The following is a 15,234-nucleotide window of genomic DNA, read 5'->3' as shown; positions in this document are numbered from 1 at the left end:
TAGAATTTTCTCTTTTATTTCCTTTCTACTCCAGCCCTTTTAAGCTATTTGAAGAAATTAATTACATTTCACAGAAGGACAGAGAAAATAAGACCATTGTTCTCCAGTCTGTGCTAGGGACCACATTAATTTCAAGTTAATAAAAACAATTGAAGCTCTTGACCAGGAAATCAGTTCATTAGTTCCTCTCAAAAAATATATTCATCAATGCATATGAAAATGAACATTCAATGCCACTGTCACACTAATATCAATACCAAGAGCAGAATGAACTTTCATACAAAGTACTCATTAAATGCTTTTCTTTTATGATGATGATGAACTCAAATTTTCCCTCCTAGAACACAGTTATGCCAGAAAGGTTATGAAAGCCTCAAGAATACTCCCTGTGCTACCACAGAAGTCTTTCTCATTTAAAACTCTTCTTGCAAAAGCTTCAGTAATTTCCTCACAACACCACCGTGTGCAATCAGCTGCTCTGCTTTGATTTTGACTGTGTACATCACCAATGAGCTGTGCTCTGAGTTTGCAACACAGCCACTGGTGTTAAGGGTCTGCATGCCAGGGCCACATCACAGCAGCACCTGAGCATCAGGAGTTTGCATTGTGGACAAATCTTCCTCTGTGATGAGTGACTCCTTTCTCCCAAATTCTTCACTTCAGTCTGAGCACATTCACTGAGATCTCTTGCTCCTCTGTGACAAAACTGTTCCACACTCAAAAGACATCAGGAGAAAAAACTTTGAGAGCACTCAGAAGAAAAACTTCTCAATACAAAGGGAGTTCTGATTCAGGCAAACTTACATCCCTTAAAGAACACAAATATTCAAGTCATCATGGGCTAATCTCTGGGAAGAGTCTCACCTGTCAAACAGGTGGTGTCCAAGCTGCCGAGTGAATGCACCCTCAGAGACCAAAGGCAATCCTTCCAAGGTCATCAACAAGGAGGACTTTACATAAAGACTGGTTGTTGTGCAGCTCCCCCTGCCCCTTGCTGATCCATTTCTCTGCTGCTTGCAAGTGCTGCTCATCAAAACTCACCTGGCAAGGGCATGAATTTCCCATCTGCACACAGTGGACAACTGAGACACCTCCAATTTCCAAGAAACACAGGTGATCCCTTCACAAAGAAGCTACATGTCTTTGTCCCTGTCACATCTTCTGGGAGCAGCAGCACTGAGTTACAACTGTAAATCAGGTCTTTCAATACAAGATGCACCTGGCATAAGGCTTTGCTGTGGCAGGGAAACCAAGGAAACGACTGCATAGGATCACTATACCCGTGATATCTGCTCTAGTGGCAGCTATGAGTCCAATGAAGTCTGGATACCATCCCAAAATCACCTTAAATAAAAGTGGCAACTTATTATAGCATTTTTATTATCAAGGGTACATCTCCTGTCCTCACTGGCTCCCAGAGAAGTACAAGGACACTGAGATGCATAATGGTAAGACAAGAGAGGAATCCTATACAAATTCAGAAATGGGACCCAGATCCTAAATTCTAGCCAAGGCTCCTGCCTATAAGTTGCTCAGTTTTTTATATTGCTATATAAGTGGTCAAACATTTATTCATTGAGAGCCACTAAAAATTCTGAAAAGACACTCAGATCTGAAAAAATTCAGCTTACAGTAATAAGCACTTACAGTAATTCAAAGTGTAAAAATTAACAGTGAACATTTGTACTATGGCTGAAGGAATGTATAACTGGACTAACATAAATTTCTAAGTGGATTTCAATTTATGATTTCTTATGTTTTCCTCCATTGTTTCTAGAAGGAAAACATTCCTTTTGCCTTAAATTAACATTTTTAGGGTTTTTTTGTTGTTTCTTTAAACAAAACAAAAAAAATCAATTCAAAGCAGAGCAAAAGAAGCTCCATACAAGGAGAAAGAAATCACTAGAATAAATCAGCTATGCTCAGATGACTGACAATTACCCGTATTAATTGGTTCCATATATTTTGCATTGGCCTAATTATACAATACATCATTTAAAACAAGTTTAGAATTACCTTAAGTTTAATCAGGTATTGATTCTCTTTTGCCACACCTGAGGTATTCCTATTTCCAAAGGGATTAGCATTATACCTTTAATAAGCATCAAGGGTTGGGGCTGGTTTACTTATTCATAGAAGTGTGAGATCAATGCAAAAATTAATACCCAAAATCTCTACACAGCATGAAGTTGCAAATGTTGATAATAGTATGCAGGCAGACAACCACTTTGGGTATAGAATTTCATTAAAAAACCCAAAGGCTATTAAAAGTGAAAGATGTTCAAGCAACAGATCATATACAAGAAAATAAGCAAGTACTCAACACAAGTATAACTTCGGAACCTCTGGATTTGCCACCAAACCTTTCACAAACACCTACAATAGTTGTAATGCTGAAAATTTTGTGTTTTCTGTGAAAATGCTGAAAATGTAATGCTACAATCACTTTTCTGTGCAAGGGAAACAAACCCACCAAAAAACCCCAAAAGAAACAACCCTCCTAAAAGATGACAGCTGACTTGCCAAAGCCTCTGGGCCAGAATACTGCAATGTTTATAGTCCCTGCTTGTCATACATGGCACACAAAAGCTATATAACCTCTGAATACACCATGTCTTAGATGGTATAATTTTGAAGTAAACAGTTATTTATGGAAATCAGTAAATTAGTAATGGAAAATTAGGCTAGGCAACTATGCCCAGAATAAAAGGAAATTTATTTTATAGTTAAAAGAGAGCATGCTCTCCCTCTCCCCTCATCACACAGATGCTTAAAATAGTTTCTGGGTTTTTACTTTTATGAACAAGAATCTGAAACAAAAAATATGCAGCTATCATTGCCTTTAAATACAGGAGAAAAATACTTGTAATGTCCTCAGAAAAACTGGACTTTGTTTTTTGAGCAGAACACACTTTATACCTCGCTGGCTTTGACTTCAGCAAAAATCTGAATCTTCAGAGACAAGATCAGATTTAATGCCTTACATTATTTCAACACCTGTATATGCAACTTTAAAGAGGTGCAACAACTTCACCTTGGTAAGACAAAAGTTCTTTTACATCAGAGCAGCCAAGGCAGTAGCACAAATTTGCTGTGGTACCTCTCACATTCTGATGACTACAGGTCATGCTTTAACTTTTCATGTTACAATATAACTGTAATGATTCAGAAAAAGGGGACTTCATTTCAGAGTAAATATTTATTACAGTAGCATTTTACATTGGCTCTCAGCAGCATTGCTTTACTACATCTGTATCAAATGTATCATCTCATCCTGTTTTTAATGCAAGGAATACCATATTTCCTGGTTTTCCTGACAGTTTCTACTTACTCACTGGGGAGTAAGAAATTTTCTTGTACACATTCAGTTATGCTTTAGATGCAGAGTAGAGCAGACATTGCTGTAACAATTTCTCTTTAAGAAGAATACTTACTTTTATTTCTACCTTTATTTATTTAAGTGCAATGAAAAATTACTGCGCACTGACTGCAGAATATTCACTTGAGGTCTGAGCCATCAGAGCTGTCAGCAGAGAGGTCTGGAAAGGTTCAAAACACAGGATCCTCTCAAGAACTCAAGTTATTTAAAAACCTTTTCCTTCTCTCTTTAAAAGTTAGGACATGTTTTGGTGTGAGAAAAAAAATATATAGGAAAAATCCTCACTCTTTTGGCTCAGTTTTTAGAACTGTTCTGGTATATCAATGGAAAAGAGAGACTGAGTATCTTCAGAGTACAATTAATAGGACAAAAAAGGGTAAAGGTAAAGCAGAGTGAAGGGTTCACCAGCTTCAACACAATTGTCCTGCTTTTTTTCCCCAAACCAATGCAGTATGGAAAAAACATTGAAAAGTTTTTCAATCCCTTCCAAAATTTCATAGCAGAGGAATACACTTGAATAACTAAATATTTTCTTTTGAAATGGGTGTACTTAACACAAATTCATGACCAAGAAGGATAACATCACATCCAGTAGGAAACAGAAACATCACTTTTCCAGACATCTCTACTATTTTGAAATCTGTGGTCTGTAGTCCTTACCTATTTATAATTCAATTGCACTGGATTATTAATGTCCATTGATGATAAAGGCAATGAACTATATTAACCATTTATCCCCTGCAGAATGAAGAAATCCATGGGAGAATTTACCTGTCCCAAAAATGCCATACATAAAAAAGATATAAACTTGAAGGGACACCCTAAAAACTGTAGGAATGGAAATAAACAAGCTGATGTCATGATTTGCTGGGGCTTATTCTAAAATTTCAATGCCTGACTATTTTCCAAAAGCAGAAAGCCCTCTCCTCAAACACCCACAGGACAGGCATCAATCATAAGAGATTGAGAAAAGTTTTCTCTATGTGAATTGTTGTTCAGCCCTTACCTAACTTTATTATGAGTTTGAAAAATAAAGAGACCAACATTTCTCACCCTATAAAAATGCAAGATAGTCACTAAGTGCAGGATATTTTTTTACATAAAGCTTTCTAATCTCATTTTTGAAAGTGTATCTATCCTCTTAAACATTTCCCATTTCTGGAATCCAAATTATCAAACTCAAGGTAAAGTCAGAAACCGGCCTCTAAGGAATGTTAAGCAAAAAATTACTCAGCTATTGTTCTGAAATTTAAATGTGCTTTGCCCATAGATACAATGCAAGAAATTTTATCGACATTAATTTGATATAATCAAAAATCAATTAAACATAGAGCATAGAATTGTAGTTGAATTTTTCAGCTATTCAAACTGACAGCACTGTTACTTCTTAAGCTCTTTAATCTCTGATTTTTTCCCCAAGATTTCTCATGAAATAAAGACAGACTCGTTTTATGTCTACAGTGATATTGGAATATAAATTAAAAAAAAAAAAAGCCAATGGGTTAGGATACTACTATATCTACTTCATTTTAAAGGAAAAAACCATAGCTATAGGCAGATCAATACCTATAATCTCCTCTATACTTACCATGATTGTTCTTGTTGTATGGCTGGATGATTCTGGAAAATAAAAGAACCAGACCACATTAGAATGTATTCTTTATCCATGAAAGCCCTATGTTCTGATGCTCACCCTGAAGGCTATGGTACTACTGCTCAGCTACAACAATGAACACATCAAAAATGCAGAGACTGGAAAGAATTCTCATGAAGTGAGCATGAGACTCATCATTGGTCCTGAATATATATGGCATGCTATAATACGCTGTTAACTGCACTCGTTCTCTTTGCTTAATTATCCTCTTCTGCAAGAAAATATAAAAATGGAACTAATTCATAATTCATGTTTGAAGCAGTGAGGGCTTTTTCATTTTGCTTCCAACATATGGCATCATGAAGGGTTAGCTCTGCAGACAAATATACAGATAGTATCAACATAATCCATTACTATTCCCATTTCAAAAAGGTTTATAAAGCTAATCAACCCTTTTTCTTAGAATTTTGAGGTGGATGCTTAGTTTGAAACTGACAAAGCTTTTTGAGAAATGCAACATGCACAAAGTTAACAATTGTTTCCCATATGATAAATCAGGAGTCAATCAACTGAGCTCATGGTTACATTTATATAAATTGCAGAGCAATCACTACTAGGCCAATAATTAACATAGATTTCACCTTGCTGTTTAACTCAGATTACTTTTGCTTTTTACTTTCCCCAAGAGTAGAAATAAATCACATTCTCTTTGGCTTTAAAATGTTACAGTTCACATAATAGCGACCTTGTTCTTTTTCAAAGCAGTGCAACTTCAGTAACAAAACATAAACAGTTAAAAAACCTGCAAGAAAACTCACTGCTGGTCTATAAGATGAAAGATGATACTACCAGCAGTCTCACAGACTTGCTCAAAAATTTGGATAGGACACTTTGTTGCCTATAGAGAGTTCTTAAGGAAGGGACATTCATCAAAACCACATGTTTTTATAAAAGGTACACAAGTCTGAATGGATTGAAAAAGCAGAGTCTCAGTTCTGCAAGCAAGATAAATTCTAAATAATTACACTTATTCATTCTTGGTTCCAAATTGCAACTTACAGAGTTTCTGACTAGTTTCACTTACACAAAGAATTCTTGAGGGATTTTATTATTGTTAAAAATTGTATTAAAGAGATTAAAAGGACATGAGAACAGCTGCATATCTCTCTCTCAAAAAAATGTAATTACACTCTTAAAGTGGCATTTCCCTTTCATTTTGAGCAGTCAGCTTAGTCTGAAGGTATAGTTCAATCACTGATAGAAAAAAGGTAAACCATTTTAAACATCTCAAACTATTTTTAAACTCCAACATTCAAAAGAAATTCCAGTATATAGTTTACATTTACATTTGTACAAGTCTTCATCCCTAGTCAGTTTTAAATAAGAAATATTTATATCACTAAGGTCACATTGATACTACTGTAATGTGAATACCTACCTAAAGCCAGCAATATCTCAGTTGTGAGCTCCTCTACCAGACCTCTTTCCCCCTCTTTTTTCATGCAAAAGTTATCATTTATAAATACACATTTAGGTCACTAGTCCTCAAGGCAATTTTTAAACTGGTAGTATAAGAACTAAATATTGTAATAATCTACTGCTTCCTGATACTTGAACCTATTTGGCACTATTACAGAGCAAGAGAAGATCAAAGTAGAGTGAAGAACTCTGTAATCTGTTAAATTTTTATCTTCACAGTAATTTTTGATATTAAAACTTTTTTTTTTGGCATCACATTAAAATAACATTTCAGGACCTGAATATTCCTGGGAAAACACAGAGACTGCGTTAATGGAACAATAAATGAGACTAAAATTCATTCAATTTATAAACATAAATATTCAGAAAAAAAAAACCCACCCAACCACCTTATCTCCAACATCCAACCACCTTATCTCCAAGAGCACAATATTTTCTGAAGAATTCCGAACGTAGGCAGAATTATTCACAAAATTAAACACAAAGAATGGGGCTTCTTGTCTCTTGAAATAGAGAAGAGATGCATTACTGAGTGCTTTCAGTTACTCCCAAAATGATCAAAGCCCACAAACAAAAATCCACATTTTTTATACAGAGATACTTGAAACCTTCCCTCTTACTCAGAGGTGCTGTGCTTTTGGCATAGCTCTATATGCCAAGTCTATAAAAACTGTGCTTTGCCATGATTGTCCCAAAATACACAGACACGCTCTCACTCAGTTGTCTGTGAAACTGAGAAGATCTCCCTAAAATGAGCTGAGAAACAACTGAATTTTCCTGGAAATTGTTAAACAGTGCATTTCTGAAAAGAACCTGACAGACGCTGTTAATGCAGTGCCAGCAGCTGTTAACTCCAGGATATTACAATATTGATAATCTAATAATAAAACCCAGCCAAGGAGTCAAAAGAGATGTTATATTTGTAAATATCCCTGTTATATCATGCAATAGACTCATTTGCTTTTTTTGCATGTATTTTTCTTGCTGTAGATACTGAAATATCATCTAACTTGCCAAACATCAGAGACCTGACTATATCCATAAACACAAAGATAGGAAAAGAACTGTTTAATAAGTAGATATAGTCAAAAGATTCTAGGATCTAGCATAGAGTACTAATTAAGGTGCCATTGTTACACAATTTAAACTCTTATATACTCTGATACACAAATACTCAGACTTTGGAACTGAACAGACACCAATTTCTTCCAGAAAATAATTACACCCTGACTTGGCAGGTTCTGAAAAATACTTATGCATGGACAGACCAGCCAATTTTGTGGAAAACTTTTAACTAAGGCAACTAAGGAAGAAAGCCCTTGCTTAAAAAGGCAGTCACACAGCATTAGAAAGCTTTACAAAGGGTCTGCACACCAATGTAAACTCCAGCGCAGCTCAAGGGGATCAGATATTATTTAAAAATCACAACATTCTCGGTGTTGAACAGAACAGAAAACAGAACTTTGGATTTTCATTTTTATCTGCCAAGTTCTACAATGCTTTAGGGAAGTGATATAATCTGGCTGGAATCTTAGTGAAACGGGCACCCGTGGACACTTGGTTTATAAGTGAGTTCTTACAGCAGAGGACTTTGTGCAAGACAGTGATGTGTACTTGCACCCCTGCAGTAGGAGGGGAACTCCAGGATGGAGACTGATTCTCCCCTTAAGGGCTGTGAGTGCCAGGGAAGTGGATTGCTCCATTTTAAGCAGAAGTGAGCAGACATCATCACCACTAACAAGGGTTTGTAGTGCTGTCACGTGGGGGAGTTTTAGTAAATGCAGCTTCAGTGCTGATAAGATGCTTATAAGTTTATTACTGTGGAGAAATTGATGTACCAACAACAGAAACGGCCTAAGATGCCCCTGTGCCCTTTCTACAACATATTTATTTGAACTCAAATAGAAATGAGTAAGCTGTAGAAGACATCTCCTCACATTAGAATGTGCTTTACCAACCATATTGATCATCAAGCATTTCTCTCTGTTTTCAGACAGTAGGACACCATAAAACTTCCCACTGTAAAACCATTTAAGGCTAAATCAGAAACAGTGCATTGCTTAGGGATGGTGTCAGCCACATAATTATTTCAAGTTTACATATTATTTCCCAACAACATGTTATTTTTTGTTACATATCAAAACTCTTTTCCAGATGTTCATGTGTTATTTGTATATGTGATATTCTTTATTTCTGCTGATAGAAAACAGAGTTCCCTGGCATTTTCCTTTTTGGGAAATGGGATCATTGACAGTAATAATGGGTGAAACATGTCCTACTTCTAAAACTTTCAGAATAAATATGCTTGAAGCTAGTGTGATTTTGACAGGTGGAAAATAAAGGCAGACTGGCAATATCAGAACGGTTCAATCCTAGCAACATCTCAGCGTAAGACTTTAAAGGTTAATTTCACCCAGGATGGACCACCTTATGAAAAAATCTGAGAAAGGAAGACTGCTTCATTATTTCTCCTCCATTTGGGTTATGAATGTTTTGAGTAACCAAACATAATTGTTTTTTTCCTCCCAGTTTGCAGCAACTGAACAACAAGTGACATTTTTAATTCAAAAGTATTACTAAAAATATATAAATATATATGTATATCTGACAGTAAGAATGATTTTTGAGGAAGACTGTTATTCTCTCAAGACAAAAGTTTTAAACACTGAAGAAAGAATATACCGATGGGAAAAAAAAAAAAAAAACAAAACAAAACAGAAAACCAAACAAATAAACAAAAAAACCCCCAAAAACAGCAACAAAAAAACCCCAAAAAATAAAATAAAACCCACAACCAACCAACCAACCAAAAAGCTCCACAAAAAACCACACTAAACCTCACAGACCAGACACAGGATCTTTCCAGTTCCACTGCCTAAGCACTTTGTAAAGATGCCTTCCCTATTGCATTATGTACTAAAATTGTTAGGAACTATTGCTCTGCAATCACAGCTTACAAAAAATAATCAACCTACTTGCCAGTAATCATACACAGAAGCACTGTGAGCATGAACTCCAGATCTTGAATCCAGAACCCATAATTCAGGAGGTAATATGCGGCTAATCCTGTTATCAAACAAACAGGATTCTCTTTCTGCAACTGTAATTCTTTAAAATAATACTAGGGGAAAGTAGTGATTCTAGGAATTAAGCTCTGGCTATTTGCATTGTGGTTTAAATGTTAACTTAATTACAGTGTTGTTTCCTGTTTGAAAAGCTGATTGATTCTACCAATTAGGAAAGCCAAGGTTGCTGCAGTTTCACAATACCTGTATATTAAAACAAGAAACACTGACTCAACAGCAGAAATGGGGCACTTTACCATGAAGTGCCCTTCCCTCCACCTGGGATCCCACTTGCCTTGCTCTTCCTGATCCCTGCTGCCCTGAGTGGTACCAGAAACATGTATGCACTGGTGAGTTCAGGGATGCAACACATCAATTTTTCATAAACATTCATTTCCTTGGCACAACAAAAGCAAAGTAATCTATGGCACACTCAAAGTAGTGCTTTAAAGCATGAATGTGACTCTAGATTTTTGCTTTTCTTGTGAATCAACTGTAGGCAAAGAAGCCTTACAAAACCAAAGATCAATTTTTGAAAGAAAGGAATAAGTGCCAAAGGAATCAATAATAGTGTTCTATTCAATTTCTAATGTACTTGCACCCTGGGAAATAATTTACATTTCTCAAGATACAGTAAACCTGAGCATTTCAGTTGAATGGATATTGTATTTTGACTTTGGCATAACAAAAGTAATCGCTGTCTGTATTTTTAAAAATACACAACTTGCTTAGGAACAGTTCTTTCTCAGAGGAAATCCAAGGAAACTTAGGTTTGCTAAATGCTTTTGCTCCTCCCAAGCACTCCTGTGGGCCAATTACACTCCTTACCTTTTCTCACTGAAAAATACCCTGCAGTTTAAGCAGTCATCAGACAGAGAATGGAAGACTGTCCTTTTATTTGTACTCAAAGGAGCTCAAATACTTGGAAGATAACTGTAATGTAAATTCAATGTACATGTGAGATAATGTACCTCGTGAGACAAGAAATAATTTTGTCAATTTTAAGAAATTCTTGAGGGAAAAGATATTTCTCTTCTATATTTTCAGACAAAAGTATTTTCCTCCTACTTGGTTATTGTTCATGTTAAGTCACAATATCATTTGCATCACTGAGTTTGGAGAAATGAAGACCGACGAGGGAAGTGGGGAATCATCAACTCACTCTTGAATAGCACAGAAATTTAAATAGGGAAAAAAATTTACTTGATACTTGCTAACATGAAATGCAGAAGCTTAGTTCTACAAATGATTGACAATGTCAGCAGTAACATCCTGGGGTAATTAAGGCCTGTGTCACTTTCCAGGCACATTATTTGGGCTCTGGAAGTTGTCAGTAGTTCATCATGATTTGTACCTCTGCAAAAACAAGTGAATTTACTAACCACAGAAATGTAAGCTTTAGAGCATTTTAGTTTCCTAATAAATATTTTAAATTATTGCTTCCAACTGCACAGTGAAAATGGAGAGAAATTGGCTACTCTTGTGCAAGTTGCAAAATTTAAATGTAAAAAGGTTGTTAGGTCAATCTCTTGAGGGTCAGAGATGGTTTAAATGACTCTGTATAGAAAGGCAGGACTAAGCTCTTAAGTATTTCCTATAATGATATAAGCATAAAAGCAATATATTTCGGGAAGTAACTAAGAGCCATGAACACCTTTTCATATTCCTTTGCTTTCCTCAGTAAATGACAGTAACACAGCATCATTTTTTCCTGAGAGATCTATCTTCCATGTTCACATTTCCATCAATACCAGTGTACACATTTGACTGAGAAATCTGCAGCTGAATATTTTAAAGCATTTTCTGGCTATACCAAAGACCAAAGCTAGAACACGCATGTCCTAAGCAAACTTCAGAGGGAAAACTGACTGTGGAGCAATATATAGCTTTTGTCTCTCACTTTTGGGAAGAGTGAGTACACACAATCCAGCATTAATCATACCTTGTCCTTTAGGATGGAAGAAATGGCAAATTTTCACATGGCAGCTTGTTTGCCACAACTCATTTCTACTCTTTCAGTAAGAGATCACTGGTATGTTAAAGGAGGTTTATAACAATTTTGGTAGGTTTACAGTTTATTAATGTGTAAGAGAAAGTCTATGGTTTTCTTTTTTAAAGTAACAGAGCACCAGGTGTTTTTTGATGTGCAATCCATGCTGCTCCTCTGCCACCATAGCAGAACATCTGTCTCTACCAAAACACAGTATTGTGATAACAATCAGACACTTTTGAGAAAAAACAACTCACTCACTGCTGAAAAATTCCACCCTAAAGTGAAACCTCCTTCCCTTTAATGTACTTTCACATAATGTTATGTGAACTTAATTATAATAATATTATAATTGTTTTCTCTGTTTCAAGAAAATTTGGGACAGGAAAGGTTTTAGTCTCCCTGTATGTCTGTCAGGCTGCTAATGTTTTCATCTGTTTGTCATAAATTCCCCATGGAAAACTAGGAGTGGAACCTGTCTACCTTGCTCATCTCCTGAATAGCCAATAGTATCAGTCATAAGCATAGAGAGAAGGATTGACCAAAACAGTATCTAAGAGAGAAGGAACACCTTTTTGAGGTTTTTCTCCATTTGCCAATTTCTCATGTCACCTTCTCATCCTGCCAGGCCAGAAATGTGTGGGTTCCTAGGAAAAGAGACCCCCAAAATTGTTGCCTCATTCCTAGATACTTCATGTATCTGCTGTGCACTTCAGTAATATTCCAGAACAGAAATTGGACTGTTGAAAGCATCCTCCTGAAGGCAGCAGGACATGTCAGACTGAAATACAGCACTAAAGGTATGGCAGGGAAGAAAGGAGGATCAGGGCTGTTAATTCAAGTCTCTTCAGCAATGAAATGCTGGCTCTTTTATTTTTGTCCACAATATGAAAATGCTATCAACAGGCACAGACAGATTTCGGTACCTCATCAGTACGCTGATGCCTTGGACATCCTGTGGATATTCTGGTTCTCATGCATGAAAGGTAAGGAAATGCACGCCAGTTGACAGAAATTATTCTTGTGTAAAATACCTCTACCTGATGTTTCCAAATACTATAAGCAAAATTATCATTACTCACTCTGCCAAAACAATAGGCTGACGTAAAATTTGAGTATTTGGATGCACTGTTCCTCACAGTTAAGCAGCTTGTGGGAGAAAGTAATTGCTTGGAATAATTTCAGACACTGTAATTTAAAGATCAGATTCAAAATATCTAAAGCACTTTACAGTCACACCTAAATCTTCCCATCATCAACTCCAGTAACAAAATTGGATACATGTAACCTTCTGCAACATCGTGATTTTCTGAAGATGGAATTTTCCCACTTGAAAGAGGCTATCTTCATGGCAGAGAACCACTTAAATATCTTATGCTGACTTTAATTTCAGCAGCAATTGAAATGCTACATCTCAGAGTAGTTAAAAGCTCCAGTATGTATATTACACAAAAGCTTCTCAAAGTACTGTGAGTTTTCCAGAACAGTACTTTGCCAGTTCACTGGCACTTTTTATTACATCTCACAGAATGCAAGATTTGCTGTTGTTTGAAAATAAAAAGAAAAACACTTTTCTAAGACCATTCAGCAAAACTCTTCCTCCCAATCAGGGACACAAAAACCTACGAGATCCTCTCTCTAGCTACAATACAGAGTGCTTAAGCAAAGCAATCACACTCATGTCCATGACTGACAATAACAAGACATCAGGGCACAACCTCCCCATTAAGAAAAGATAAATGAGGGAGCTCATTTATCAATTGCACCAAAACCTTTCTGGAGGTGCATCCATGGAAAACTGAAAGGGAATGTTGTGCTGCATTGGCTAAAAGCAGAACTCAAGACAGTGTAAGACTTGTATAAGAAATGCTAATCATATTCTTGTTTATTATTCTTAAAAGCATTTAACTAAATATTAATGATGTTTCTCATAATCTTCCCCCACTTCCCCAAAGAGGCATAAAAATGTGCCATTTCCATAATGTACTGCTATATTCAAAGCAAATAATTATTAATTTGCTTAAAAAGAAATTCTGCCAAAAATAAGGCACTCATCTAGGCAGTAAGATTGACTTAAATTATGCTAATCTATATATATATTTGCACAAGCCTAAGCAACATTTATTTGAATGCTGTGAAATATTGTACATCTTAAGTAAATATATTTATGTAGCTTTCTCAAAACAAATATCTAATACTGTTGGAGAAAAGGTACACTTGAAAATGCACACATTTACATGTAAATAATATTAAGATTATGAAAACAGCAAATGAGATTTAAAATAAATTCCCCACACTCCTTTTTGTTTGCTCATTTCACCAAAGCATGCACTGAAAGGCAGAATCTGTCATCATCTCCATATCGGCCTTCTGGATACTGTTAATTGATACAACACAATCAAACCTGCAGCAATCAATAGTATTTTGGAATCCAAAAAGCTTTTTAGTCTATTTATAGTAACACAAAAACTCTGGAGGCTGGCAAAAGCTTTCACTGCACAAATAGCACACTGTGGTCAGGGAAATTACAGAAACCACCACTTCCCAAGCTGATCTGGTGTTGAAGAGAAGCTGGATAAAACACAAGCAAAAAGAAAAATATATTTTATATTTACCAATAACCTGAAGAGGAGGTAAATGATGAATACTGAAGGCAATCACTTTTAAGTCAGAAGAAATGGATCTGTGCTGTTGAGTATCATTACTACTGGTTCGTTATTTTTTCATTGCATTTTATTTACATGTCTCCACATTTTAATCAAAGAGAGTGGCAAGAATAATAACAAAAATAGCCATTTTTTGTGATAAGATAGTAAATTATGCACTAAAAAATATAGATTTCACTTATTTAGGATATATGCTTTCCAGTATGTTGTTTTCACAAGAAACAGATAAGCAGAAATATTGTATTTGTAGGGTGCCCCATGGCAGGAAGCAATGATGCATCTAATTCCATGTTCTTAGAAAGCTAATTTATTATTTTAAGATACTATATTATATTAAAGAATACTATACTAAACTATACTAAAGAATAAGAAATACTTACAGAAGGCTAACAAGACAATAATGATTCTTTCCAGAGCCCCGACACAGCTTGGCAATGATTGGCCAATGAGTGAAAACACTCACACCAGAATCCAATGAAACAATCACCTGTGGCAAACAATCTCCAAACACATTCCAAAGCAGCAAAACACAGGAGAAGCAAATTAGATAATATTGTTTTGCTTTTTCTCTGAGATTTCTCAGCTTCACAGGAGCAAAATCCTGGGCAAAGCGATTTTTCCTGAAAATATGACTACCACACAGAAATATCTCCTAAAGCAGTGACTTGCAGTTCTCAATACTACTTTTTCAAATTAGATGTTATTTTGTGCAAATTGCTTTAACACAGTTGACTGTTTGAGACACACTAATTGGTGTAGCTAATAACTGGTTTTACACACTCTTTACTTTGAGGAGAACATCTATACTAAGTAGAAGAAAAATTTTACAGATTTCCAAGCATGCCTCCTTACAGAGACATAAGGAGGGGTTTAATCATAATAATTACCTTGAACTTACTGCTACAGCCTTCTCTGCTGGAGAAATGTGCAGGTTGCAGCAAGATGGGGGTCAGTGTCTGCTCACAGATGAGAAGTGATAGGACAAGAGGAAACAGCTTCAAGTGATGCCAGGGAAGGTTTTGGTTGGATATTGGGGAAAACTACTTCACTGAAAGCATTGC

At 35.9% G+C, this 15,234-nt stretch overlaps 1 protein-coding gene across 4 annotated transcripts in view; it reads right to left on the bottom strand.

Annotated features, from left to right (window-relative positions):
- Positions 1-15,234, bottom strand: part of MTA3 (metastasis associated 1 family member 3) — a 138,670-nt gene that overhangs the window by 24,815 nt on the left and 98,621 nt on the right. For all 4 annotated transcript variants that reach the window (XM_054514259.1, XM_036379972.1, XM_036379971.2 and 1 more), the window contains exon 17: positions 4,968-4,999. In XM_054514259.1, the coding sequence (XP_054370234.1) occupies positions 4,968-4,999 (32 nt within the window). The remainder of the gene's footprint in view (positions 1-4,967; positions 5,000-15,234) is intronic.

The sequence above is a fragment of the Molothrus ater genome, chromosome 3, assembly GCF_012460135.2.
Source record: "Molothrus ater isolate BHLD 08-10-18 breed brown headed cowbird chromosome 3, BPBGC_Mater_1.1, whole genome shotgun sequence".
NCBI classification, from domain to species: domain Eukaryota; kingdom Metazoa; phylum Chordata; class Aves; order Passeriformes; family Icteridae; genus Molothrus; species Molothrus ater.
This window is presented reverse-complemented; position numbering and strand designations above follow the sequence as displayed.